This window comes from Neomonachus schauinslandi, chromosome 9 (genome assembly GCF_002201575.2).
Source record: "Neomonachus schauinslandi chromosome 9, ASM220157v2, whole genome shotgun sequence".
Classification (NCBI taxonomy): Eukaryota; Metazoa; Chordata; class Mammalia; order Carnivora; family Phocidae; genus Neomonachus; species Neomonachus schauinslandi.
Window position 1 is genome coordinate 1,820,487 of NC_058411.1, and position 16,413 is coordinate 1,836,899.

The 16,413-nt window shown below is 54.2% G+C and overlaps 1 protein-coding gene across 2 annotated transcripts in view; it reads left to right on the forward strand.

Annotated features, from left to right (window-relative positions):
• The window catches only part of PPP1R13B (protein phosphatase 1 regulatory subunit 13B), a 54,301-nt gene that overhangs the window by 36,982 nt on the left and 906 nt on the right, over window positions 1–16,413 (forward strand). The window contains exons 5-15 of one of the 2 annotated variants that reach the window (XM_021679881.2): window positions 113–287; window positions 1,047–1,243; window positions 3,054–3,194; window positions 6,278–6,458; window positions 9,776–9,936; window positions 10,308–10,809; window positions 11,892–12,667; window positions 13,285–13,425; window positions 13,504–13,637; window positions 14,517–14,683; window positions 15,673–15,872. In XM_021679881.2, the coding sequence (XP_021535556.1) occupies window positions 113–287; window positions 1,047–1,243; window positions 3,054–3,194; window positions 6,278–6,458; window positions 9,776–9,936; window positions 10,308–10,809; window positions 11,892–12,667; window positions 13,285–13,425; window positions 13,504–13,637; window positions 14,517–14,683; window positions 15,673–15,872 (2,775 nt within the window). The remainder of the gene's footprint in view (window positions 1–112; window positions 288–1,046; window positions 1,244–3,053; window positions 3,195–6,277; window positions 6,459–9,775; window positions 9,937–10,307; window positions 10,810–11,891; window positions 12,668–13,284; window positions 13,426–13,503; window positions 13,638–14,516; window positions 14,684–15,672; window positions 15,873–16,413) is intronic. The other variant, XM_021679882.2, reaches the window with a different exon arrangement.

Consider the following 16,413-nt stretch of genomic DNA (forward strand, 5'->3'; position numbering starts at 1 on the left):
TTTCTCTGATATTAAGATGGGTGATCTTGTGGGGGCCACCCAAACCTTTTTCATGTGTGACCGTGATTATGTGCTTCAGTTCTTGCCGTTGCCTGTTTCCCTCTTTTGCTAGGAGCAGCGTTTACATTTCCTAAAGCAGCAGGAACGCCGCCAGCAGCAGTCTATTTCTGAGAATGAGAAGCTTCAGAAATTGAAAGAACGAGTCGAAGCCCAGGAAAATAAGCTGAAGAAAATTCGTGCCATGAGAGGACAAGTAGACTACAGCAAAATTATGAACGGCAATCTGTGTACGCTTGCGCGGCCTTGCTCAGCACCCACATTCGGGCATGGATAAAATGAAAGAGTCCAGCTCCGGACACTTTCACACAGACCCGTGTCAGATCTTGCTATAGGAAGTGCACTGAAGTTTTGCTTTGTTACCTGTATCTAAAAGGACGGGGTCAGTTAGGTTAAATGGTCTGGGAAGGTCCTTGGTTACATCTGTAATTTATTAGCTGCGCTCTGGACTGGGGCTGCAGGGCTACAAGACTGTGCTCATTATGAGGGTCTGTTTTAATTGAACAGCTTAAACTTCTTCTGGGTAGTAAGATAAACCATACAAATGCTCACTTTTTATTTTTGTGTGTGTGGATTCTTTGTTTTATTATCAATTCAGTTAGAGCCTACTTTGTGTTCTGTTGACAAGCAAGACAGACTTGGATTCCTGCCCTTACAAAGCCTTTGCTCTGTGGGTGCCCCGAGATTCCTAAGTGGCCTGGCCAAGCTAGCCTTTGGACGGGTTGCCCTAACTAAACAATATTCAGTAGTTAGTGCACATAGAGTTTGCCGTGTGGGCCGTCACATCATGTGTTCCAGAGGCTTGTTGAAAAGTGTGTTGGATTATGCATATCACAGTTCTCCCCCCAAGGTCTGGCACTAGATGACGTTAGAGCCGAGTTGAATGTATAGAAATGAAGACGAAATCACAAAGCCAAAATAACAAAATACCACGGAAAAAAGAGTATCAACTAAATGATGTTTTTTTCTTTATTGCTGGGAAATTATAGCTGCTGAAATAGAAAGGTTCAGCGCCATGTTCCAGGAAAAGAAGCAAGAAGTACAGACTGCGATTTTACGAGTTGATCAGCTCAGTCAGCAACTGGAAGATTTAAAGAGAGGCAAGCTGAGCGGGCTGCAGTCGTACAGTGGCAAGCTGGCAGGGCCGGCAGCAGCAGAGTTGAAGAGACTGTGCCAGGAGCTACAGGTGACTTGCTGGGTCCAGGGACCGTGACGTGAAACATCTCTCAGGCTTTCTTCCCAGCGTGGGCGGAAGCCTCGGAAACTGGAAACAAGTGAATGGATCCTAGGGTAATAGTAGGCACAAACTGTACTCAGCCCAAAGAATTTTTAAAACAGTTTTGAGATATAATTCATATAGCATACAATTCATCCATATAACATATACAATTAAGTGGTTTTTAGTATCTTCATAAAGTTGTGCATCCACCACCATGATTAACTTTAGAACATCTTCACCCCCAGAAGAAGCCACGTGCCTCTTTGCCATCACCCCACACCCCCACCCCTAAGCAACCATGAATCTACTTTCTGTCTCTCTGGCTTTGCCTATTCTGGAAATTTCATATGAGCAAATCTTGCAATATGTCATTTTTTGTGACTGGCATCTTTCACCTAGCATGTTTTTGGTACAGAAATTCAGTACAGAATCTAATTGGCAATGTAATAAACTAGGAAAAAATTAAGCTTTAGATGATATTCAGGGTTTCTGTGTACACTGTGTTTTGATGAGCTAGATGCCTGTTGTTACATCCTCTGTCCCACTCTGCTGGGGCTGCTCTAACAGACCTCCACAGCCCAGAGGACTGAAGCACAGATGTTGTTTTCTCACAGCTCCAGGGGCTGGGAGTCCCAAGACTGGGTTCCTGGTGAGAGTCTGCTTTCTGGCTTCTGGCTGTGTCCCCACAGCTTGGTCTCTCTCCTTCTTCTTACAAGGGCACTAACCCCATCATGGGGGCCCTACCCCCAGTACCTCATCTCAGCCTAATCACCCCAAAGGCCCCACCTCCCGATACCAGCACCTTAAAGTTTAGGGCAACATACGGATTTCAGGGAGGACACAAACATTCAGTCCAGAACAGCCCTCAGGATTTCCATTTCTCAGAAGTTACCATTCAGCAGGTGATTTTTCAAGCCAGAAACAAGTTTTGCAGTTCTGTTAGCACTTGCCAGAAATATTTTTATATCATTTTATGAAATGAAAATATTTAATTACAGAGAATAAAATTGCTTTTGTTGCTGTTAAGTTCTCTAACATAAATGCATAGAAATAAAAGAACTTAAGACTTCTTGTACACTTTAAGCAGTTGTTAAAAGTGCAGAGTTTTTAAGGATATTTGGGTGATGAATGTGGTATATTTACCCATATATACCCATACCCAAGCTTCCTGACTGTAGTCTAGACCTCACAGTGCATGTTGCCTCCTGTCTGGTGCACGCGTGCAAGTGTGTGTTCCTAGCACACGTGTGCACCTGGGAGAGCCTGACAAGACTTAACCTCATGTGTACGGTGCACACTGGCGCCTTCTGTGGGTCATTTTTTTAAGTGCTGGCTACAGCCCACTAGCATGATACCCGTACGTTCTAGCGGGCAAGCGAGGCCATCCTTCGTGAGTTCCGTGCTGTCTCCACATAAGGTGCTCGTTCAGTGGACTGCGTGGGGTGGACACGTGTGCTCGGGTCCCTAGAGGACGTGCTCCAGGCGGGTGTCTGTGACACGCCATTCCCAGGGGCCATAGTTGTGGTCTCTCACAGTCAGCACTTGCACAGTCACTCCAGATGCTCTGAAGAATGTGTGTGTTTGCAGATGTAGAAGAACTCTGTTCTGGCCTCATCCATGCTGTACCTGTAAACTATTCAGTGCATGGGTGACAATGCATATATATAAACACGCATAAGTACTTGATACTACTTTTTTCTTTTTTTTTTACTTTCCCTGGAAATGAGCATTTGACTGTTTAATGCAAATCATAAAAGTTGTATTTTTTAATTTGCAGATTCGTAACCAGCTTAACCAGGAACAGACTTCAAAGCTCCAGCAGCAGAAGGAACTCTTGAATAAACGCAACATGGAGGTGGCCGTGATGGACAAGCGGATCAATGAGCTGCGTGAACGTCTCTATGGGAAGAAAATTCAGGCATGTGAGAAAGAAAATAGTTGTGTGAGATAAACTAAAAATGATTCAGCATGCAGTTGCACAGCTTCACTATAATGGCATTTTGCTCCCCCCCATTTGCCACAGTTGATGAAACATACATTGGCCATAAACCGTAAAAAGCATAAAAAAAAAATGACAGTAACAAAAAGCTCTCTTTCCAAAGCCACATTTGTTTCCTGGTGGATGGAATGCAAACCATCCCTGTCCACAGCCACAGCTGGTGTTCCCTGACCACCCCCCAACCCCCGTGCAGTTCTGTCCCCTCCCTGGGGAAGGCTCTGGCTCTGGCGTCACAGCGCCCGGCTTGGTCCCACTCTGCCCCTGTAAGCTGGGCCACGTGGGCACATTCCCTGACCTGTGTGCAGACGCATGTCCTTGCTGTCAATTGGTATGTCCTGTCTGCCCCAACAGTCATCATGTGGATTCTTAGGATAACCCATGTGGAAGGGCTTTGTAAACTTTCAAGCAAAGTGCCATGTAAAGGGTTAGTGCTTTTTTTTTTTTAATTTCAGTTAATTAACATATAGTGTATTATTTGTTTTAGGGTATAGGTCTGTGATTCATTAGTCTTATATAATACCCAGTGCTCATTACAACACGTACTCTCCCCAATGTCCATCACCCAATTACCTCATCCCTCCGTTCCCCTCCCCTCTAGCAACCCTCGGTTTGTTAAGCAAAATAAGTCAATCAGAGAAAGACAGTTATCATAAGATCTCACTGATATGGGGAATATAAGAAACAAGATAGAGGATCATAGAGGAAGAGAAGAAGAAAATGAAACAAGACAAAACCAGAGAGGGAGACAAACCATGAGACACTCTTAATCAGCAGAAATAAACTGAGGGTTAGTGCTTTTTAAAAACCTTTATTTGCTATTTTGACTTTCAAAGGTAATAAATACTCTGAAAAATTAAAACAGTACAGAAACACTTGAAGGAAAGTGTGAAAGTCCCTTCCACCCTGTTCTCATTCTCCAAGGATGATAATTTTAATGATTCTAGTCTTTTGCTTAATACAGACAACAAAGTATTTAATTTTTCATTGAAAATGGAACTGTAACAATGGTATCATTCACACTGTTCTCCTCATCTTTTGTTTTAACTGCAACATGGGTATCTTCCCGGGTCATTACTTCGCTCCATTTGAAGCTTTGGTAGAACACGCATGTCCCAGGGCCTGTGGCCCCTTTCCCCAACCCCCTTGCCAGGCCGGGTGCCCCCAAGTCCTGCCATTGCTCTTGCCACTTCAGTGAGCACAAGCATCCCGAGAGCCTGTGGGAGAAGGGACCCCTGTGCACCGAGTCTGCCTGGATGTGGCACCTGGCCTGCCTTCCACGGGTGGCATCAGGGTTTGAAGGAAGCAGTGCCTGCATGCGGAGCTTGAGTGAAAAGAGCGGGCCGTCAGCTCGCCGGGACGCTGCTCCCCAAGTGCCCTCATCCACTCTCCGTAATTAGTGCTTTCCCAGTGTGAAAAGTGGCCTCTTGTCAGCTGCTGCCGTACTGAAGGCAGCTCTCGGGAGGCGAGTGTGGGCGTCTGGGGCTTGGCTGGGACGGGGGGCGGTCAGGCGGCGCCTGCCCCTTGTTGGAGTGTCCTCGGTGGTGGCAGGTGACAGCTCTTATTTACAAATCGGTCTGTTCTTGTCGTTCTTAACCAGAGGGTCAGTGGCTAATCTGGATAACTCTGTGTTTTCAAATAATCGTTTTCCTTTCTTCTCTCAATGAGCAACACGGAGACCGTGGGAGAGGAAGTGTACGTGCTCTCCATGCTTGCTCACCCAGCACTCTCTAGTTGTGCTCCGTCAGTCGGGCTCTCTGGGGAAATAGAACGAGGGCGTATGTGGAGAGTGATTGACCGACGCATAGATTGACTTGAAGTGACGGGCATGATTGTGGAGGCTGCACACCTGAAATCTGCAGCCTGGACACACGGGGGACTGTGGATGCCACTGCTCCCGTCGGCAGGTCGTCTGCAGGCCCACCTCCCTCTTTGTCCAGGCACCTCAGTCTTTGTCTCTCAAGTCCTTCCACCGATGGCAGGCAGCCTGCCTGCATTATGGAGGGCGGTCTGCTTCATTCAGAATCTGTTGATTTAAATGTCAGTCTCATCTAAAACATACCTTCATGGCAGCCTCCAGACACGTTTGACCAAATATCTGGGTACCATGGCCTCACCAAGTTGACACACAAAATTAAGCATCACAGATAGCTAGGTAGATGTTCCTTCTTGCCTTCCACCTGGTACTTCAGGTGATCTTGAAGAAATTGGTGCCTCTGCATAAATGTGTCTCCACCTAAAGGTCCTAGGCACCTGTGGGCAGTTGTGAAAGTCCTGGACCCTGTCCCCAAAATGATACACGCTCATGTATGCAGAATTCTGCAAACAATTATAAGAGGTTATGGATCTCTCACAGCCTATCTCAGGGCCCCTAAGGTGTCAGTGATTCTCCAGTTAGATCCCTGTTATGGACCCTCGTGTTGGGCAGCATCAGGTGATCACTGTCGTTGGCTGTAGTGTGGTGTCCTTGCTGAGAACAGCAGAGCTGTCTTCAGGGCTGACCAGAGCCGGCATGGCTTGTTCAGTCCTTACAAGAAGCCGTATCATGACTTTCCACACACGGGCACAGAGGTTTAGAGAGACTAAGTCACTTGCACTTGCCCAGGGCAGCACGGTGAGTAAGTGTTGCAAAGCAGGATTTGAAGCCAGGCTCAGAGCCCAGGCTTTGACCAACGCCTCTGCCCACCTAGGGGAGGGAGGACATCCCCTAGGGAAGAGGGCTTCGTGGAGGTGTCCTGGGAAGCTGTTCGGTTCTGCCGTCAGCTCCTGTCTCTCCTCGCTCACAGATGGGTAGGAGATGTCAAAGAGAGAATCACTCATACGGGGCTGTGGGTTGTGGCCTTTCTTTCAATGCTTGCCCTTTCTAGATACTGATTTTTCAGGATGATGGAGCTTCTTAAGGGCACATGATCTAGTGAGTGGTTCACATGAGAGCAGACTGTCACACTAGGTTTGTGATTTCTTTTCATTTAGAACCTTAACTCTCATTTCTTCCCGTTCTATAGCTGAGCCGTGTGAATGGCACGTCGTCCCCGCAGTCGCCGCTGAGCACCCCTGGCAGGGTTGCTGCGGTGGGGCCTTACATCCAGGTGCCCAGCGCTGGCAGCTACTCTGTCCCAGGGGACCCCATAAAGCCCCAGTCTCTTACTATTGCCTCGAGTGCTGCCCATGGAAGATCCAAATCTGGTGAGTGGCCCGGGTCCTCGTCTTGGGGGAGAGCCATGGAGGTCAGCAGCCTCGGAGGAGTCCCCCACAGCACCCCAGGCTCTGCCCACCCTCTGTCTCCCCCGAGGCACTTTGTCTTCTGGCCAGTTTGGGACATGTGTGCCACCACAGTAATAATATGACCCTAAAGTGAGGACAGATTCTCTTTATTGAGCTGAACGTCTTTACTGTGTGCTTTTCAAAACACGAATTACTTAAGGCCAGATCCTCTCATGCCACGGGTTTTGTTTCCCCGTGAGGGCACTCGAGCCTGCTGCCCCCCGCCCCAGGCAGAGGGGCGGCCTGTCCGGAAACAGTGCACGAGGGCCAGTCTTCCCTTTCCCCACCCGGCTGGTCGTAATCGATGCACAGGTCGATAGAGCGTGGCGGTGGCCCTCAGCCGTGCCGAACCGTGTGGTGTGACCAGCACCGGGCTGGCGTGTAGCTCTCCTGATGGGATGCTTCCCGACCAAGGGCAGGTCAGGCTCTCCAGTGAGAGTCTGCTCTCCTTTCTCAGAAGAAGGCGGCTGTTTTCTAAACATTGAGAAGGCAGCGCTTCTCTGCCGTAAGACTTTCTTGCTGCTGGGCTGCCGCATTTCCCCACAGCACACGGAATCCTGGAGCGCAGTACCGACAGGACGGTGTCCCTTCCCTTAGGACACTGAACTGGGCTCTGCTGAGGGCTGATGTCAGGACTGGTGATAGATCTGTGCAGGCTTCTGTTTGCTCGTGCCCAGCACCTGGTCTGAGCAGCAGCAGGTCTGCCACACCTGCTGGGGGGTGCGGGGTTGGTTCTGACCCAGGCAGGATAGGCCACACACCTGGGCTCCGCTCCTTCCACGGCCCATGTCGCGGCAGCCACCCGGAGCGTGTGCTTGGTGCGAATCTCCAAGGGCAGCTTTCTTAGGGAAGCTGTTATTTATAGCTTGAACCACCCTACAGTGGGAGTAGATACTTGTCTGTTTCCAGTGGCAGGTAATTAGCACAGCCAGTCCTCTTCTGCTGACTTCACTTCAAACACTTCCTGGGCCGAGGACATCTCCCCTCTTCTCTGTGGGTGTGTGCTGGGCCGCCTCACAGGGGTCGCTGGGAGAAGACACCCTTACAGGACCCGGAGAATGTGTCCCGCAGAAGTTCAACTGCAGCCTAGGTCTTTCCACCACCATGCAAGGTGACTGGACACAAGCAAGCTGTGCCCCCCACACTGGGGGCAGAATCTTGGCCCCGGCGTGGAGCTGGGAGGAGAAATCTCCCCGTGGGGACTCTGACTTACACTGTCGACTGTCCTTCTGGTTCCGTGTCACACAGATGGCCGTGGGAAGCCCAAAGTGACCAGCTTGTGGACAGTGTCAGACCTTGACGTCCGGCCTGACTGCAGCTCCTTAGGGCGCTCTGGAAACCCGTTTGCAAACTGTATGTCGGCTGGCAGGCCCGGTGGGGCGCTCTGGCCCTCTCTGATACTGCTAACCCAGCAATCATTTGTTTTCCAAACTGACAAAGGTCTGCTCATCCCATCTAGGCTTGAAAAAAATGCCACACTTCCTTCAACAGACAGGTGTGAAGTTTGGGCTGGGCCACACACACCAGCTCTTCCTCAGGAAGGGTTTGACAGATGCCGGCACAGCAAGGGGTTTTTGGTTTCGTTTTTGAGAAATTAAGATGATTTTCTGAGTTCATTAAAGACTTCAGATTTAGCTCCTATACAAGAACCTCCCATCATACTTGAAGATTACTGTCCCTTTATAATTCTTTATAATGAAAATAAATGATCTTCCTTCTGCACCCCCTGCCTCATCCTGAAGAAGGAAATTCCCAGTTCCGTCTTCAGTCCCTTTGTGGCTGATTTCCATAAAACCTCCCATCGCTGTGGATTTCAGAAGCAGCTGGCTGACCACACTCCTTGAGACCCCTGGGGCCGGCCCCTCCCTCCCTCCCTCCCTCCCTCCCTCCCTCCCGAGTGTGCTGGGGCGCTGTTTGTTTCCTCATCAGCCCATTGTGGCCATCGCCGTGTATCCTTGGTGACCTTGTGTGTGCTTCTGGCCCACACATACCCCCCACACCTAAGATACAACCAAGGGGACGTGAAGGCACATGCCTGGAAGAGGCTGACCGGTCACGCAGAGCAAGGTGGTGGTTTGGACTAGGGCCTTGGAATGCCTCACCAGCGTCCTTGCAGCCTGGCTGGAACCATCCTGGACCCTGCAGCCTGGAGCCACAGGAGGCTGTCCCTGACAGGGCCCCACGGGGCCCTGAGGCTCTGCCCCCTCACTGCACGAGAGGCACCTTCTGCGCTTGTGCTCAGAGCACATGTGAGCATTTACTCCCCGTCTCATGGGTCACAGCTCTTTTCGCAAGCACTGTTGTCCTGAGGAAGAGTGATTTCCCTGCTGCTTCTCAGTTCTCCCCACCTGCTCGTGCTGGCTGGTGGAGTGAGGAAAGGGAGGTGCTGTTCCCATCAGAAGGGCCCCAAACAGTCCCTTCTGATTTCTGTTCCGTTCATGTGGCTGATAGGGGGGTCTGCCCCACTTGGGTCCAGTCCCTCACCGGTGTCTGTGGTCGGGAGGAGCGGGAGCCTGAGTCAGAGGCTATAACCCGACCCCTGCAGATGCTGTAACTTATTTATGTCACTGTGACTGCTAGGAGGGATTGCTTCTGCACCCTTTCTCAGTTTGGAAAATGCATTGTTTAAAAAAAAAAAAATCTTTTCAGTGGCTTTCCTAAAAACATGGGTTCGACTAGCTTTCTGATCACTGCAACAAGAATAATAGCTTGCTACTCCAATCAGTGGGAACTTGTACTGGCCTCTTGTGATCTTGAATTATTCTAACAGATTAAAGTCAAATTTTTCTTTTACCGTGCAAGTAGTACAAGTCAAACCTGTTAAGTCAAAAGACAGATTTTTTTAATTGCTCTATGTAATTGGTGTTATGTTTGAAAAGTTAAGTGCCGATGCTTATTTTATTTATTGGTGTTGATGTAGTGGATTTGACCTTTATTTAGATGGGGGCCTGGGAAGGTTTCCATGGTCCCCTGGCCCCTCGCCTGGGTCGCAGCAGCCCCGTGCGCGGTCATCGAGTCTCCGTACACGTGAGAACGATGCTTTGCCAGCGCACACCACCTTCGGGCTTGCCAGGTGCTGGCCTGTGTGTGGGGAGGGGGTGGTCGGCCGCCTGATTCGTGGAGCCCCCAGCCGATGTGATCTCCCAGAAGGTGATCTTTGCTTCTCACAAGGGGTTATTCTTAGGTTGGTTCAGCTAATTTCAGGAAACATTTTACTCAAATTCTGTGTTCTTTTCAAGCCAATGATGGAAACTGGCCGACATTGAAACAAAATTCCAACTCTTCAGTGAAGCCCACTGGTGTGGACTGGAAGGACTCAAGCATGGAGGGTCCTCTCAAGCAGGGGACGGTCTCCAGCCAGCCAACGCCCTTGTCAACTTTAGGAGCCACGGAGAAGCTGGTAGGCCATTTATCTTTATCACAAAACACCAACAAGATCCTCACTGTGTCACTGTTGAGCCTTCATTTTCATGTAAGGGGTGAGAGGTTTCATGAGGCAAATTCATCCTGTGAGTGTCTAAGTATGACCAAGTCTGAAGGCGTTCATGGACCCCGAGCCCCTGAGCAGCACACCGGTGTAAATGTGTCAGAGTTGATCTGCTGCCAGTGGGCAATGGGCCTGCCACCTTTGATGCCCACAGCGTGTCCTGTGCCTGGCCACGTGCTGATTGGAAAGATTACAAGTCCTACTTTGTATTCTCTTGTGACTATGAATAGAAATATGCTTAACTTTTCAAAGGGTGACTTTTTCTTCTTAACATCTAAATTTAGGGCGTGGAGATGGGTAAAGTGCCACCCCCCATCCCTGGTGTCGGCAAGCAGCTGCCTCCGAGCTATGGCACGTACCCAAGTCCTGCACCCGTGGGCCCGGGCTCCACAAACTCCCTGGAGAGGAGGAAGGAAGGCAGCTTGCCCAGGCCCAGCGCCGGCCTGCCCAGTCGGCAGAAACCTACCCCACTGCCCCCCACGGCCAGCAGCCACCCACCAGGTTCCTCACAGCAGATTCAGCAGAGGATTTCTGTGCCTCCAAGTCCCACGTACCCACCAGCAGGGCCCCCTGCATTCCCAGCTGGAGATAGCAAACCTGAACTCCCGCTGACTGTGGCCATTAGGCCCTTTCTGGCTGATAAAGGGTCGAGGCCACAGTCCCCCAGGAAAGGACCCCAGACAGTGAATTCAAGTTCCATATACTCCGTGTACCTCCAGCAAGCCGCACCTCCTAAGAATTACCAGCCAGCAGTGCACAGCACCTTAAATAAGTCTGTTAAAGCAGGTATGCTGGGTTCGTACTCTTGTCTTGGGGCTAACAAATTATACTTTTACTTAAAATGCCAATCTGTAGCCTTCTATGTGGACCACGCACTATTTAATTTAGGATTAAAACTTTGATTCTTACGTACAGTGTGGCCTTAGATGTCCACATGGGATTGGGGTAAAAGGTGACATGCATGGAGCGGTTTTGCAGCAGGCTCACATAGGAAGCTCTCCCTTCCTGTCTAAGCACCTCCCTCCCTGTGGTACTTGGGAAGCCTAGCTCCCAGAATTTCCTCTTTTTCTCCTGCTTTGCGGAAACGTATGCAGAAGCTTTCCAAGGGCAGGGCTCTGCCCGGATGTGGTCCTCCTGGCCACCTGGCAGAGGCTGAGCCAAGCCCCTGGACGGGAGGCAAGGGTGTCTCTGGTGCTGGGGTAGCCTATCCCCGTGCCTGCAGGGGAAAGGAGCCCTGGCGTGGTGAGGGGCAATGAGCCCTAGGAGCTGACATGTCCTGGGGATGCAGGTGAGAGAACAGAGCTTGGGCTCATACATCCCGGGGCAGGTAATGACTGTGACCTGCACAGCAGGGTCCTGTGGGTCAGAGCTGGGCTAGGGCCTCCTCACACATTCTTGGGTGTGCGCCGCAGCTTCCAGACTCCTGGGAGTGCCCAGCCACCCCGAGCCCCAGCGGAAGCTCCCTGCTCACCCTGTGGAAGGGCTCTGGCCCCGTTCTCGACAGCTCCTGGGCCGGCGGGCAGCCTTCCTGTCTGAGGCGGCCTATGTTCCACAGCGCAAGACTGAGCCTGAGGGTCAGATGCTATTTAGAGATGGTGTCTTCCTCCTTGGCCAGAAAACAAGGAGGGTTTGTTTGGGGTGGGGAGGTCGGGTCTGTAACCACTTTTTTTTTTTTTCATTTGAAAAAGCCCAGACTCTGGAAGTCCAAATGTAAAAACCGGTGAGAGAGACACTCTGTCTTCCAAAGGGAGTCAGCAGGGAGGGGGCGTCTTTTATCAGAGGGCTCCTGGGGGATTGAAGAGTCGGCCTCAGCCACAGCCATGCAGTGACAGGACTCCGTTGCCCCCCGTCCTCTGTGTCTCCTCCAGTGTACGGCAAACCCGTGTTGCCCTCCGGCTCAACGTCCCCGTCACCGCTGCCGTTTCTTCACGGGGCGCTGGCCCCAAGCACGTCGCAGCCCCAGCCACCTTCAGAAAGCACCGAGAAAGAGCCGGAGCAGGACAGCCCAGCCGCCCCCGGAGACGGCGGCACCAGCTCGGGCACCGTGGAGAGCCTGCCGCGGCCGCTCAGCCCCACCAAGCTCACACCCATCGTGCACTCGCCGCTGCGCTACCAGAGTGACGCCGACCTAGAGGCCCTGCGCCGGAAGCTGGCCAACGCGCCGCGGCCCCTGAAGAAGCGCAGCTCCATCACGGAGCCCGAGGGCCCCAGCGGGCCCAACATCCAGAAGCTGCTGTACCAGCGCTTCAACACCCTGGCGGGGGGCATGGAAGGCACCCCTTTCTACCAGCCCAGCCCCTCACAGGACTTCATGGGCACGCTGGCCGACGTGGACAATGGAAACACCACCAACGGGAACCTGGGAGAGGCCAGCCCTGCCCGGCCCACAGCCCCGCTCCCCGCTGAGCCTGCCCTGTCTTCGGACGCCAATGACAACGAGCTCCCTTCCCCTGAACCAGAGGGCCTCATCTGTCCCCAGAGCACCCACCAAACAGCTGAGCCTGCCGAGGATGACAACAACAACGTGGCCACAGCCCCATCCACAGAGCAGGTCCCCAGCCCTGGGGCCGAGGCCCCCTCACCAGGGGAAGACCAAGCCCCCCCAGCACTGCCCCCCGCTGTGCCCCCACCAGGAGCCTCTACGGTGGGTGTCGTCCTAGACCAGGGCCACGGCTTCCGAGTCAGCCAGCCAGTATTTGTAGAGCACCTGCCTGTGTCAGCCACAGTGCTGGGGGCGGTGGGGCTTGCCTGGCCCTCGTCCCTGCCGCCCCTGAGGCCGAGGGGAGGAGAGCATGGCAGTACACAGATGGGGCTCTAGAGAAGTGCCTGGGGCCGCGGAGCTTTCACCGAGGACCCAGTCAGATTCCCCCAGGAAGGGAAGCTCCGCTGGAATTTGAAGGGCAGGCCACGAGAGGAACCTTGTAGACAGGCCCCTCTGGTGGGAGGTCAGTGTTGGAGCAGAGGGGAAAGTGGGAGTCTGCTGTAGTTGGTAGGAATGAGTTGCTGACTCCCGAGCTTGGCTGTCACCCACTTCCCTCCCCACCACGGGTGCTCTGACGAGCCAGGGCCCAGCCCCTGAGCCGCTCTCCCCCAGGGCGCGCTGGCGGGGCCCTGCGAGTGGACATTCCTCTTGATGCCAGGGGCTGCTCAGCATGGCTGGGTGCACGCATTAGCTCCAGCTTCCGTCCCTGTCCCTCCTTCCCACCAGGGCTGGGTGCGTTGGCACATGACCTTTAAGTCAAAAGTGTGCTTCCTTCTCAGCAGAGCAAACGGACCAACCTGAAGAAACCGAACTCAGAGCGGACGGGGCACGGGCTGAGAGTCCGGTTCAATCCCCTGGCACTGCTCCTAGACGCTTCTCTGGAGGGAGAGTTCGACCTGGTGCAAAGGATCATCTATGAGGTGAGCTGAGCTGCAGCTGCAGGCCGAGGCTGCCCTGTGTGCTGGGAGGTGGGGTTCACAAGCGCCCTGTGTCCTTAGGTGGAAGACCCTAGCAAGCCCAACGACGAAGGGATCACCCCCCTACACAACGCCGTCTGCGCCGGCCACCACCACATTGTGAAGTTCCTGCTGGACTTTGGGGTCAATGTGAATGCCGCCGACAGCGACGGCTGGTGAGGGTCCCCGGGGCACTCGGTCTACAGGAGGAGGCGGCCCCGAGCCATCAGGACCCAGGGAGGCGCAGAGGCAGGAAAGCATGGGCTTGCGCAGCACCTTACCCGAGGCTGCCTTGTCCGGCCGCCCGCACCAGCTCTCCGAGTTCTCTGGGGGAAGGCACAGCTCTCGTCGTGCTTTGCACGTACCTGATTATTAATGGTGTGGGCTGCGCATTTGGCAAATTTTTACTCTTTGGTTTTATTTTATATACTTTTAAAGATTTTATTTATTAAAGAAAGCACAAGCTGGGCGGGGGGGCAGAGGGAGAGGGAGAAGCAGACTCCCCACTGAGCAGGGAGCCCGACGCGGGGCTCGATCCCAGGACCCCAGGATCATGACCTGAGCCGAAGGCAGATGCTTAACTGAGCTGCCCAGGCGCCCCTCTTCGCCTGGTTTTAAATGGTCGGGTGACTGGTATGGAAAGGAAGCTCAGAGTCCTGCTTTAGTTGGACATTTGTGTGGCTGCCCGGAGGGCCCTCCTGCTGCTGGGCAGGCCCCTGGGTCTCCTGTAGATTTTGTTGTGAACTTCAGGCACCTGTCTGTGGGGTTTGAACATCTGGGTCTTTTAAATTGTGGCAAAATACGCGTAATGCCTTCCGCCGCTGCCCCGCGGGGACCCATGCAGCGTCACGCCGTGCGTTCCTGCTGTCGCGGGGCGCACTGTGGGCTGCTGCTCAGGCCCCTCGGGGCCCCGGCCCATTCAGCAGTGCGCGTGCGGTCTGAGACACTGGGTGAGGAGAAACCAGGCCATTAAAAAGACCAAGCCCGAAGCCCGTGGGGCCCCCCGGCCGGCCTGCGCAGTGCCTCGCGGCGCGCTCACCCGCCCTCCGTTGCAGGACACCGCTGCACTGCGCCGCCTCTTGCAACAGCGTCCACCTCTGCAAACAGCTGGTGGAGAGTGGCGCCGCCATTTTTGCCTCCACCATCAGTGACATTGAAACTGCTGCAGACAAGTGTGAGGAGATGGAGGAAGGCTACATCCAGTGCTCCCAATTCCTGTACGGTACGTGGGCGCGCGGGCGGCCCGAGCCGCAGGTCCCTCCCCCGGGCACGGCGCGGATGTGTGCGTGGGGCTGCCGGCGCAGGGAGAAGCCTGCTTCTGCTTGGGGAGCAGCCCCCCCCCAGCCCCGGTCTCATCAGAATGGAGGTCACGCTGTCCCTTACGCTCATTCCTAAAAACATGTTTGAAAATCCATGTTATCAGAAAGATTCTTGCCAAATTTCTAAAAACAAACTTCTCTTTGTGTCACCGGGCCCCCTGGGTGGAGCAGCTGGGGGGCATAGGGGGCTGGGCGGCAGCCGTCTGTCCATTTCTGGGGCGCACCAGGGCTTGAAGCACAGCCGAGGGTGCTCCACGGTGGGAGCCCCCCATCCCCGTCCTGTGGTGACCATCGATGAGGAGTGCGCCGCTTGAGGAGTGAGGCTCGTTCTGGTTTAATTAAGGCACTTGCGTGGGATCAGACTTTGGGAGCTGGAACAGCACCTCTGCCCCAGGGGTTAAACAGCTGCGGGTCGTCTGAGCCACACCTAACTCTGCCCAGCCCTGCCCTTGACCCTGGGGATGCCATGACAAATGGAAGTGGGCCCCAGGCTCCCCGAGGCCACAGTCACAGTGACAGCCATGCCAGGAGGAGGGTGGCGGGAAGTAGCCAGGCCATCGCCCACCCCCCCGCCCGCACCCCCCCCACCCCGGCTCTTAGGGTCCCCGCAGTCACTCCAGGCAGGAGCCGGCTTGGTGGCTGTGGTGTGGGGGCGCGGAGCTCTGCGGCCGCTATTGGGGGCTCCCCACACCCAGGAGCAGTCAGGTGGCTTGCTAGTTGACTTTTGGGAATTGTTCCAGGTGGCAGTTGTAAGGTTGACCTTAAGGAGCGCCTCGGCTAGCAGCACACCTTTGTCTCTGGCCCCAGCACTTCAGGAGCCGGACGACACCTGCCGGGCAGAGAAAGGGTGGGGACAGGGCCCCCTGACCGCGTGCTTACTGTCTCATCCCAGGGGTGCAGGAGAAGCTGGGCGTGATGAACAAAGGAGTGGTGTACGCTCTGTGGGGCTATGAGGCCCAGAACAGCGATGAGCTGTCTTTCCACGAAGGGGATGCCATCACCATCCTGCGGCGCAAGGACGAGAGTGAGACCGAGTGGTGGTGGGCTCGCCTTGGGGACCGGGAGGGCTACGTGCCCAAGAACCTGCTGGGGGTAAGTAAGCACTGCGAGCTCGCTGCTCTGGGGTCGGCCTTGTCAGTCCGGCGGTCCCGTCCTGTTCTCCCCAGCCCGGGGCTCCGCGTGGGGGCAGATCCTGCGGGGCGACCGTGGTAGGAGACGGCCATTCTCCACCCTCAGTGCCGCCTCTGCGAGTGGGCGAGTTTGCAGAGGTGGCAGGAGGCTCTGACAGGTCCACGCTCACTCCGTGGGAGCTGCAGGGGTGCTTGCTGTGGAGCCCCAAGCACCCTGATGCAGGAGCTTAGGCGAGCAGCCCCCCCCCTCCACCCCGTCACAATTCGTGGTCCCGACACGTCTCTGGGTGGGGGGCGTGCGGGTTGCTCCCTCTGTTGGGTTTGTAACTGCCCTCCACCCTTCAGCAGAGCAGGTGCCTCGCGCTCCTCCCACACACCTGGTGGGGCTGGCGGATGCAGCTTTTGTTCTGCCGAAGTGAACCGGGCCGAGACCCAGAGATGCCGGCCTGGAGGGGAGAGGGGACCTTAGAGCCACCGGTGCGGGTTCTAGGTGGTGCCAGGTG